The sequence below is a fragment of the Balaenoptera physalus genome, assembly GCF_965194825.1.
Source record: "Balaenoptera physalus genome assembly, chromosome: 3".
Lineage (NCBI taxonomy): Eukaryota > Metazoa > Chordata > Mammalia > Artiodactyla > Balaenopteridae > Balaenoptera > Balaenoptera physalus.
Genome location: NC_138890.1, coordinates 117,316,457 through 117,328,810, shown reverse-complemented (window position 1 = coordinate 117,328,810; position 12,354 = coordinate 117,316,457). Strand labels below are relative to the sequence as shown.

At 39.9% G+C, this 12,354-nt stretch overlaps 2 protein-coding genes across 4 annotated transcripts in view; one reads left to right on the top strand and one right to left on the bottom strand.

The window, feature by feature from the left end:
* The window catches only part of IQGAP2 (IQ motif containing GTPase activating protein 2), a 284,130-nt gene that overhangs the window by 201,368 nt on the left and 70,408 nt on the right, over positions 1–12,354 (top strand). The window lies entirely within an intron of this gene.
* Positions 1,905–12,212, bottom strand: F2RL2 (coagulation factor II thrombin receptor like 2). Of its 2 annotated transcripts, none has more exons than XM_082457324.1 (2): positions 8,718–12,212; positions 1,905–4,453 (listed from the first exon to the last, which is right to left on the bottom strand). In XM_082457324.1, exons 1-2 carry the CDS (start codon positions 8,959–8,961, stop codon positions 3,381–3,383), a joined length of 1,317 nt encoding a protein of 438 aa, XP_082313450.1. In that variant the 5' UTR covers positions 8,962–12,212; the 3' UTR covers positions 1,905–3,380. The 2 variants fall into 2 exon arrangements, with proteins under 2 accessions (XP_082313450.1, XP_082313451.1); XM_082457325.1 differs by lacking the exon at positions 8,718–12,212 and adding an exon at positions 6,611–8,678.

Sequence of the window (12,354 nt, the reverse complement as noted above, 5' to 3'; positions counted from 1 at the left end):
AAGGAGTAATATATATTTATATTTTTACATATTAACATATAATTACATTGATTATAATGTGTGTATGTATAAGTGTAGAGCATTTGACGTGGAGCTTGTCACCCCAAAAAAGTGCTGAAATATTGTAGCTAGTATTTTTGTGGGCACTTCTGGCTGCCACACAGGTCAGTGGGTGGTGAGTGATGTCTTTGTCACAAGGTGTTTCCTCGACACAGGTTTACTTTACTCTGTTCACAAGTTGGGATCTTCTGGGCGCAGGATAGAGACAGGCCTGGGTTTCTCTCTGCCAACAGCCACATGGGTGTTTGTCGTTAAGGTGAAACTAACTCCACAGACCTTTTATAGGCGAGCAGTGGAGGTCCCCTCCTGAGCGTCCCAATCTAAGGGCTCTAGGTCAAGATGGAATTCCACAGCACCTCCCCAGGGCACTCAGAAGCCTTGCTGGTGTCCGTGCTGTGCCTCCTGTCTGTTGGGCATCCTTCCTAAGTGTGAAAGCAGTTCTTTAATAGTGTAATTAGAGCAGGGAATATGAGCGTAGGGACCTGAGTTAGAGCTCAGGCATTAAACCACTTTTGGCCTATAAAATTAGGAGCGTGAACTACACTGACAATAATTAAGGGATTAAAAACATTGCAGTAAGCAATGAGTCTGGTTTGGTTAAGTTGCCGATTTTAAACACAGATTCTCTTTCTCTGCCCATTAATTTTGAAACTTTGTTTTCTCAGCCCATTCTCTTTCCCTGGAAAAAAAATGTGATTCTGTTATTTGGTGGGGTCTCTATTTGCTTTTGAACCTCTGCTGTTGTGATACCTGGAAATTTTCAGTTGTTTTTATGGGGCTGTTTCTGTGCTTTGCTTTCCAAAGGTCTAGCCTTGGAAAATAATAGAAGAAAATTACATTATTGGTATTGTCAATATAAAGTAAAGCTTGTGCCAAAGTATACAGCCATTAAAAGTCACGATGGATAACATCTTAATAGAATGCTCAGTTTTATCAAAGATTGAGGACAGTGGTGTAAGTTGGTGAGAATTCTTGGTCCTCGTCAACAGTCTTTTAAGTATAACCTTGTGTAGGCACCAAATTCCTTCCATCTCTTGAGGGGAAAGGCTGAGTAGTGGGCATGCTGGCATATACTTAACAGAGAACACACTTTCAGGGTGTATTCACTAGAGGCAGTGAATTGTCAGCTATATTTAGTTTTTTAATTTTTTAATTTTTTAACATCTTTTTTGGAGTATAATTGCTTTACAATGGTGTGTTAGTTTCTGCTGTATAACAAAGTGAATCAGCTATACATATACATACATCCCCATATCTCCTCCCTCTTGCATCTCCCTCCCACGCTCCCTATCCCACCCCTCTAGGTGGTCACAAAGCACCTAGCTGATCTCCCTGTGCTATGTGGCTGCTTCCCACTAGCTATCTGTTTTACACTTGGTAGTGTATATATGTCCGTGCCACTCTCTCACTTCGTCCCAGCTTACCCTTCCCCATCCCCATCCCCGTGTTCTCAAGTCCATTCTCTACATGTGAGCTATTTTTAAATTGAAGGCTTTGCTTTAGAATTGTGGAAGGTATATGAATTATACACCCCCAAAGTTCTCTTTTCCTGCATGCATATTTACTGCATAAAAATTAAGTGTGCTTTTAACAAGTGAATAGTGTCATATTTTTTCTGTAGGTAAAACTGTGTTACAGTTTATGACTTTGTTTGCAGAAACCAGTTTCTTCCATTGAAGTTTTGGGCATCTGAAACTTACTTGATTAGTTTTTCTTGCTTTGCTTTAGTTATTATTTTTACTCTTCACATAACCACACAGATACTGTAAATGGCCTTCATGTGCATTTTTGCATTTTTTTAATCTGAGTCCAATGAAATAGGAAACTCTGCACACTCAAAAATAGGCATTTAAAATGTTTTTTTATTGTTTTGATGGGCACTACAAAGTATATGGTCAATGCACATTCCTACAGACTTGAAAATTCATCTCACAATCCTTCATGCCCTTAACCACTGATATTCCACCTTCTGGCTAATCTCTAAACTAAGGGAAATATAGTCACTTCCCTACAGGAATGTACTGGGCATTTATAACAAAATATCATTTCCCCATTAAAAACTAGGTATAAGGACAAAAATAATGGAGTCATTATTTTAAATTTATAAATGACCTCATGAATATATCCTTAGCTTTCTTTCTTTTTTTTTTTTTTTTAATATAGCCAACCAAAAATAATGTGCCATGTCATACGGAATACTTTGCCTTTTCAGTATGAATTTAATTGGCTTTCATGCTGTTTAGATGCTTTGGGATTTTATTCTTTCATTCATTCAGCCACATGATGTGCAAAGCATGGAGCCTGGCTCCACAGACCCTGGGAAGACTTGGGCCTGGCATTGCTACAAGAAGCTTAAGGAAGAGGACAGGCCCCTTCTCTACTACACATGGTGCTTAATAAGTGCTTATGGAATTAATATTTGTATATAAATGAGCCCTATATAAATGCCATAATAAAAATACCAAAAAATGCTTTGAAGGTTCAGGTGAGAAAAATGAACTCTGGCTAGAGAGTCAGGGAAGAATGGTCCTTTGAGGACTTTGAGTGTTGGGAAGAATTAAGGCAAACATATTAGAAATAGCTTCCCGGTTAGTGGCAGGGGCAAAGTGAGGAGAAGTCTAGATCACAGCAAAGCAAGAAGCTCGGCAGGTGCCTAGATCACATGCCAGGTTTTTTGGGAAATAAAGTTAGTGTTAGCCTGAATGCTAAGCTAAAGATTTATAATTCCAAAGCAGTGAATGGTCAATGGAGGTTTCTGAACTGGGGGTTTTGAGTGATGTATTCAGACTGGTATTTGAGGATGATTAATCTGGCAGTGGCCTGAGAAGTGGAGGATAGGCTGGCAGTGACGAACGGTTAGAAAGCAAAGGTGGGGCTAGGATAACGGACCCTACTGAGAGACATTACACACATAGAATCAGCTGATGAGGCAGCGACCAGCATGAGAGCTGAAGGAGGCAGAAGAATTACAAATGACCCCAGACACTAAAACTGAGATTTTAGCTCCCCCCATGCTGCACCCTTGCCCCCCGTTCCATCCTCCTCCTCCAGATCATCTAGAATAGAAACCTCTTAGAAGTAGGGAAGATGGAGATTTAAAGAACTTGAAGTACCAGTCAGGCAGATAGAGATACCTTTTTCTCCTGAATTTTCATTCTTAAAATACTGATAGGTTTTTTTTAAGTTACTGTTTATGTAATGTTTTATTTTGAAACACCATTTCTTAGGGGCTCACACATGGAGCTAGAGAATAGAGGTCCTTGCAGTATACATATGTTATCCCAAGAGTGTATGTTTTCACACATAGCTTTCCTTGTTCTCTAAGATGATTTCACCATTGTAAGGTAAGCCGTGGAGTGATCCGTGATTTTTGACATGAGAAAATAAAGGAATGGATCTAGGCAACTATTCAAGCTACCAAGGCACAAAGCTATGAGATAGATGAAGTATAAGGCATCGGCGTTGTTGTAGTAGTAGTTTGCGTGGTGAATAATGAGTATGATGTTGCTTGGAGCAAAGCAAATGGTAAAAATCACAAGAATGAGGAGACTCGCCTTAACATACCACAACCACCTACGATCTTTTGCATTAAGCGTCCAAATGATGGCTGTGTAGCAGTAGATAATGACCAGAAATGGAATTAAGAATCCAAAGAATGCCAAGGAGATGAAGTAGTAGAGTTGGAAGGGAGACGAGGACTCGCATGTGTTGTGGACATCATGGCAGGTGGTGATGTCCTGCTGGACAAGATAGTACTCCTGCCTCAGAATGAAAAATGGCAGCATATATAAGAAAACCGTTGTCCACACCAATCCACACGTTAGCAAGGCATAGGTGCGCTTGGGCAGCCCCCGGTAAGTGAAAGGATGGACAATGGCCAGGTAGCGGTTGATACTGATGCAGGCGAGGAGCAGAATGGAACAGTACATGTTGCCGTAGAAGATGACTGTGGTGGCCCGGCACATGACCTCTCCAAATACCCAGTTGTTCCCATTGAGATGGTATGCTATTCTAAAGGGCAGTGTAACGCAAAAAAGAAAGTCTGCAATGGCCAGGTTGGCGTAGAAGATGTTCATACGGATGGATCTGGTCCTGAAGAAGAGCATCCACAGGGTCACCACGTTGGCTGGCACACCTACTACAAACACCAGGATGTAGATGGCAGGTATCAGTCTGGTACTTAAAGAGCTGCTCAGGTACCTCATGGTAGCATTATTCACATGGAGATTTGAAACACTTTCTTCAGGGCACTTAATTTTTACAGTCGTGGTGGTTCCTGTCCAGCCTTCTATGGCAGAAAGGGGAAACTCTTCAAAAGAATTCGGGGGAGCTCCACGGAAGGTCTTAATGGGTAAGGTTGGCTTTGCCAAGTTGTCTGTATCACCTTCCATGCCTGTAATTGAAAAGAAGTATTAACATATGATTTGTTGCTGAGTCATATCTGTGGTTCAGGAGACAATAAAACTAGATGTCTTATGCTACATAATTTCTGTAATGGTAGAATTTAGGGTCATTTTTATTTTAAAAAATCATTGTAGATCAGGTAATTAACAGGAATGCATTTAGTGTATATCATATGCCCCAGCAGCATGCTAACCCATGCAGGAACCCAAACTAGATGACAACTCCTTGTATGTAAGGAGTTTGTAATATTGATACCATAAGAGGAAACAAAAATAGCACTTCAGACCATTATAGGCTAACGTCATATTGATTATAAACTGTATAGACTGTATAGATTATAAACTCTTCAGACGAGAGTCAGTAGATTTAGATGTTTGAGCAAAGTGTCAAGGAAAAGATGAACATGAGCGAAGATGAGCAAGGTTCATAAAGAGGTGGAATTTAATAGAAGAATAAGATTCTGGTAGGTGATGAATGGGCAAAGGCGTTGTGTAGGCTGACATGGGATCTGGAAATATCAGATGAGTTGATTTCAGCAAATGTTTATTGCATGTTTATATGCCAGTGATACCCAGTTTTAAATCAACGCCATCCCTGTCTTCAACTCTCAGACTAATGGAGAAGATACACAAAAACATTCTTATGCAAATAAGGTGCATCTGAGAGATGAAGTTGAAAGAGTAGGTTACAGCCAAATCTCTGAAGGGCCCGTAAACTGTACTAAGAAATCATGTGCCCATTCACAGATGCTGGAGTTGTACACAGACAAAATGATGAACAGAGGAATGGCCGTTGAGGTAGGCAGCATGATGGCTCTCCAAAGTTTCCATCTGCTAATGCCTAGAACCTGTAAATATGTTACCTTCTATGGCAAAAGGGCCTTTTGCAGATGTGCTTCAGGGTCTTGAGATGGAATGAGTATCCTGGATTGGTCAGTGGGCCAAATGTAATCATAAGACTCCTTATAAGAGGAGGAGGAAAAGGGTCAAAGTTGGAGATACTGGAAAATGCTATGCTGCCGGCTTTGAAGGTCGAAGAAGGAGCCACGAGCCAAAGAATGCACATGCTTCTAGAGGCTGACCAGAGCAAGAAAACAGATTCTCCCCTGGAACCTCCTTGCTGACACCTCGATTTTAGGACCTGTGACCTTCAGAAATACAAAAAATCTGTGTTTTAAGCCACTAAGGTAGTGGAAATTTGTTACAGCAGCAATAGGAAACTAATATAATCATGATTTGATTTGTGTTTAAGATGACTTTGATGACAGCATAGAGAATAGGCTAAAAAGGTAAGAAATTAGAGGCAAGGGGGTCTGATTTGGAGGCTACTGTAGTCATTTCAAACTCAAGTTGGTGGGTTACAGAGCTAGAGCAATGGCATTGGAGAGGTAAAGATGAACACGTGAGACTCTATAACAGAGGCTCAGCGGGACTTGGCTCTGACTGGCTCTGGAAACGGTGCAGGAGAAGCAGGAAACAGAAGTGACTGGGAGGTTTGTACTCTGGATGTCTTGGAGGAGAGACAGGTGGAACATGGGACGGGGCAGGGGACGGAGGGTGCAACACAGGGAGAAACTAAGATCTTAGTTTTGAGTATTCCTGAGTTTGAATTGCTGGTGCAATATTAGAATGTAAAATGTCCCATGACAGGTTAGAAGACTTAAATGTGGAGTCCAAAATCTCAGGAGCCCAAATGAGAGTTATGGGTTTTTTAGTCTGCGTGGAGACCATACTTTGATTTAGTGCTTGAATGCCCTAGGGAGAGATGTGACAAGAAAGAACCCAAAGGCAGACTTGAGGGGAAATGCCAGATTTTAAGGGGAAAGTAGACAAAGGAAGAAAAATCAGAAGAGGAAATTGATAAAATGATTCCAGAAGTTGGAAATGAGAAAAAAGAAAAAGAGGATAGAAACAAATTACATACTATAAATATTTGGCTCTTACTGGCTGGCATGTTGATGATACTAATAATCGTAATTCATGAAAGAGCAATTTCAAAGACAAAATAAACCTTAACACTCAGACCTGCTTTTCACTGTGTAATTTTCCGTAAGTTAATCCTTGACATGTAGAGAAAGTAGATTCTCTCACATTTCTAATGTTACCTTAAGATGAGCTTTTATGCTGAATATAAACCTAATACTTACATCGATTTAAAATGCCATTGGTTACCTCTTTTCACACGAGCTCTGAATTCCTGCATGTTGAATCCTTGAGGTTAGTATTTAGTAACCTGGCTCTCATTCAAAGCCAGTTTCTCTTCCTGCTTTCATCTCTACCAGTTCACTCCCGGGTGAAATTGAAGCCTCCCTCAGAACCTGGAGATTGCACAAACTGAATCTGGGGTGTAACGCAGAGGGAGAGTGTCGCTGAACAAGCAAGGATGAGAGGGGGTGGTCAGGTGTCCTTAAGGGAAGAAAGATTAGAGAAAAGGAGAGAGAAATCGGGGAAGTGGCATTCTTCTGTGCCAGTGTGTAGATGTGAACTTAGAAGGCATGTTGTGTGATACTCGAGTACAGCCGCTCAAATCCTGCTGCGCACTTTGGCATTTTGGAAAATCCTTGCATCTGACATCACCCACAGAGAAGTGCCTTTCCAGACAGGCACAAAGCTGAAAAATGTGGGCTGAAAAACATGCTATACGAGTTATGTCCCTTCAGAATCTGATAAGAGAGCTGTTGAAACTATAGTGTTTGTCACTGTTCAGAAAATTCCAGCGATTGAGCAAGACATCATGCCTGAAAACATGCTAAACAGTGACTCTGTGAACAAGCCTTGATTCCATTTCCATGAGAATTCTGGCTGTTTTATTCCTTAGGGCCTAGTTTTCCTTAAGAAATAGTACTTGTTAAATTACATATATATTTTGTCATTTATTTTAGTTTTTTATGCAGGTTTATTTGGCATGATGTTTCTGAAATGTTTTTCAACCTGAGAAAAGGCCTTGGAGAAGGACTGATCCCCAAAGGGAACAGACTTCAGCCACTAAATAACGGGGTCTTCCTTCACATTTCTCCCCAACCCCTACTGACAAAAGCAAATTCACTGCCTTTCACTTTGTCACCTTTTCTTAAAAATAATTTTTTAAACTGAAGTATAGTTAATTTACAGTGTTGTGTTAGTTTTAAGTGTACAGCGAAGTGATTGTTTTATATACATAAAAAATATATTTTATATATATTCTCTTTCAGATTCTTTTCCATTATAGGTTGTTATAAGATGCTGAGTATAGTTCCCCATGCTATACAGTAGGTCCTTGTTGTTTACCTATATTATATATAGGAGTGTGTATATGTTAATCCCAAACTCCTAATTGATCTCCCCCACTCCCCCGCTATCGCATTACTTTGTCACCTTTTAAATTCCCCCCTTTTCACGTCCACCAAACCCCACCAGCACCTTGAAGGAACCACCTCCCCAAACCCCTTTTCTTATGCTCTTCTGCTTCATTTTGGTTCATCTACTCCCGGAAAGAGCACTCACTCATCTGTAAATCTCACACAAGCTACTGCTCTCTGCTGGTTCTCTCAGCGCTGTCCTTCAGCCACCTTAGTCATTCCAACTATCAGTGTAAGCAGCATTCCTTTATAGAGCCTTGGTTTTTTAAATTTTTATTCCGCGCCCCCCCATTGTCATTTCTTCCCTTCAGCTCTCCTGTTCCTAAAATGTTGGCTGGGGTAGGACCCCAACAGTAAGGGGGTTGTGGATACCCCTATCCCAAATTGATTACTTTTAGAGCAAGCAGGAGGTTACAGGCTAACATTGTATTGAGTGAAATAGGAAACACATATTTCTTTTGGGAAGCACAAATTCATTAGCATAACTGATTACTGAAAGCAGACCACTCCGTCTATCAGGGAGTATTCTCATTTCCCCCATTTGTGGCTCACCAGGAGGTATAAACATAGGATTTTTTAAATCTCTTAAAAAAATGTTACCTTTGCCAAATCAGAGGAAATTCTTAGAAAATCAAAAACTTTTAAAGAAAACTGATTCTTGACTTAATTGTAGAGATCTAACATCTTGACTATGCCACAAAATTTTAAATATCAGCAGAGAACACTTAGTCTTTGACAAGATTGGAATAGTGAACAGACTATATCTCTTCACGTCCATGATTCCACCTTTTAATAACTAAGATCAAACTCTGCCTTTGGCAGTGCAATTTGTGTGAAATGTAAAAGAGATTAGATTCAGTTGACTCTTGGGACATGAACCAGCCTTCCCACTCTACCCCATAAGAAAAGAGCTTACCACTTTGACAGGAAGCAGGTGACAGAAGCAGTGTTCCAACAGCTACAAAGATGACAGCTTTCATCTTGATGATCTGAGCCCCGTTTCTCAAATGTTTAAAATTAGGGAGTATGGTTTCACTTCGGTTCCATGTGTTGGCACCAATTGGAAACCTGGTTCTCTCTGTAGAAGCGTGTTCTCTTGTGCTCTGCAGACAGGAAGCTTGCCAGGGTCCTCTGCAGGGAAAGGGTGTGACAGCACTCATGTTTCAGTGTGCATGACTCAGCCTGAGCCTGTGAGCATGTTACGTTATCCCCGGAGAAAGTCACTAACTCCTCCCTACCCTTCATAGTCCATTCTGGAGAGAAGCTGTAATTCCCACCCAGTGAATTTATGTGCATTGAATGAATGCCATTAAGAACAGTCCTTGACAGAAGTAAGCTGGAAACAGATGCTGAGCAGCAGTTAGATTTGAATCTGTCCCATATCTCATTTTTACCCAGTTTAAAAATGAAGTTCTAGAGTGTCATTTCTACTTAGTAATTGAGCTGTCAGAAATTATCCTTTCCTTTATCCTTCGAGCTATTTTAAATCTTAATTCTTAAACTCATTATGTAATTGTAAACTAAATGAATCATGGAAAGCAAACTTTTTTTTAAGAAGTTAAGATTGTTTTAAGCTCTTGATTACTTTGAAAATTCTCCTTCAGTGTCACATTAGTCTGAATTTGTCATCAATGCTTGGCCAAAACTTGGTTTCATTGTGTTTTGTTTTGCCACAGCTAAACATATTCTAAGCCATTCAATAATTCAATAGGGTCAGATAACTAGGGACCCCCGCCCAAAAACACTGTTTGATTAAACTAAAATCATAATACAACATTAAAACACAGAGGACTGCCTTTATCCCATGGGTATTGGTGAGCAGGTTTACAGTAAGCTTTTTTTTCTTAACTGTGGTAAAATGTACATAACATAAAATTTACCATCTTAACACTTACGAAGTGTTCAACTCAGTAATGTTAAACACGTTCACATAGTTGTTTAACATGTAAGCTTGTATGTGTAGTTATATTCTGCAGGATATAATTTAATATGTAGTAAAAAAAAAAAAACAACTGCATTATAACAAATTTTCCTATAATTAAGAAAACTTAAATGCTAAGCCAGACAACCCAATAGCCTGTTGACTATAAAAATGCAGCAAGAATCAGAAAATGCAAGTTTCACAAGATTTAAGGTTAAGGAATAAGGTGGGAGGAAATGGATCTGTGTAAACTTTTCACATCTTGGTTGAATGTTATCACACCAAGAATTTTACAATCAAAAATCCGTGTTTAATACTTCAACCAAATAATATATGGTAGCACAAACTGAGATAGAATGCTATTTTATTGCAGAAATAATAACCAAAAACCACAAAATATTGAAGAGAAGTTACTTTTTTATTTAAAATTTTCTAGGAGTCATCTAAATTCGGGAATTTATTACTTGATTTTCAGATGGCCTACTTTCTGTTGACTTAAATAGTCTGTAACCCATATGTTGAACCTGGATGTTTAGCTGGAGGTAGAGTCACGGCCATCCTGTAAATGTCCTATTTCCAGTCTTCTAGTGAGCAGTTGAAAGGGAGACCTTACACTGGTAGGATTCAGTTTTTACTCTTGGTTTTACATTTAATTCTAGCAACCTTTACGTCAGTGGGTGATGATTTAAACTGTTGACTTACATTCTTTTGATTTGCAAAGTCTCTCTTGGGTTTAGCTTACAAAACTCATACTTTCAGCTTTGAAGTGGGATTGTAACTTCCTTCGCATCTGGGTAAAAGTTTGTACGGTACATCTTCTACACTGATAAGTTATGAAGGAATTTGGTAAATACCCTTCAAAAACAACCTGAGAAAGACAGAAATGAACTTGTGTGGAGCTTAGTTTTTAGGCTATACCTTGGGGAGTGGTTGGGTTCTCTCTGGCTTAGAAGCAGAGAAAAAAATACTTTCTATTCCCGTCTCTTCATTCCTCTTCTAGTTTTCAACTTCCCATCTTGCTTCCTGTTTGAACCTTCCACATCCATTCTCCCAAAAAATGGAAACTCTTATTAGCTGATGGTTCCCATGTGGCAGATCTAGCTAAAGGTGATTGTGGAAGCAGGAACCAAGCCTTCCTCAATGGTCTTCATTAGTCTGGAGGTTACAGGATGAAATAGCAGATATTTTGTCTCATTTTCAGAGCCCTTTCCACATATATCATCTCCTCTTAGCCTCTGGGGGAAATGGGGTTGAAGCCTGCTGAAGAAGCTGGTGAATGTTATTTCTCCTTCCTGCCCCCCATCCTTCTTGAGTCCTAAATGATGGAGCTGGTTCTCCATGGGTCCAGTGACCTACCTTCTCTTCATTCACGGTCTTGCTTCCGGCTCTAGTACATGACACTTACTCCTACAAATAGGCTAATGCTCCCACTATTTAAAATGAAATGCCTCATCTTCTCTGAAAATATTTAATTTCTACTGCTAACAAAATTTACTTGTAATCTTAGACAAGTTTATATGAAACGCAGTTGCTGTCTGAAAGTCCTATTTAATTACATTATATAAGCACCACATTTGGAGTAAGATCATCAGAATCAACCCAAAAGTAAAAACTAGTAAAGATAACTCAATACCTTTTTATTGCTGCTACCACTTCCTTTCTGAAGCTATCCTTAACTACTTGGTCTTTTCTCCCCCTGCAACTCATCACTCCTAATATAAATTAATCTCTTCTTGGCTATTTCTAGATTGTGTATCTACAGGTAATATTGCTGTGATCACATTGTATTATAATTATATATTTTTTCTTTTCCATTATGGTTTATTACAGGATATTGAATATAGTTCCCTGTGCTATACAGTAGGACCTTGTTGTTTATCCAATAATTATAATTTTTTGATGCATTTGTCTCTCCTGCTAAACTGTTAGCTCCTTGAAGCCCATCACCATGTTTCTGTTTGGATATTTTTGTTCTTATATTTGTCCCTGTGTCTGATAAAATTCAAGTATCATTGTTTCCCACAAATTGAAAGTATTTCCATGGCACCCTGGGCCACCTTGGAAACCACAGTTACTGAGTGATTGGAGGAGAGAGTATTTGATTGACTAAGGTAGCCAGAGAAGGCTTTTTTGGAAGAGGTGCCATTTGAATTAAGGCCTGAATGATAAGACAAAACCAACAGCCGTGCAGCTGGGGTAGAATGATGTGATCTGAAGGAGGCTGGTGTGAAAGTCTGAAACAGTGAGTAGAGAAGAGTGAGGTAAAGCCAGCGGGGTCGGCAGGGCCAGATCATCAGATCCCCACAGTTCATGGGAAGGGAGTGTTGTTTCCTTCAAACTGCTGGGCAAAACCTTCTAAAGGAGTTTAAGTAGAGGAGTGGCGTGATGATCTGTCCCTTTTGGGGAGATCATCTGGTTCTCTGTAGGGGACCACTGTGGTGAAAGGCAAACTTGGAAACAATGAAAGCAAGTAGGAGATCGAAGCAGCTGTCCAGTGAGAGATGATGGGGGACTGGACTAAAGGGGTGGCCTTGGAGAAGGGAGAAGTGGTCCAATTGGGAGTCTGTTCCATCAGTAGCTTGTACAGTTTGTGGCTGTGCTGGATAGTTGCTAAGTAAGAGTTTGTGGAGAT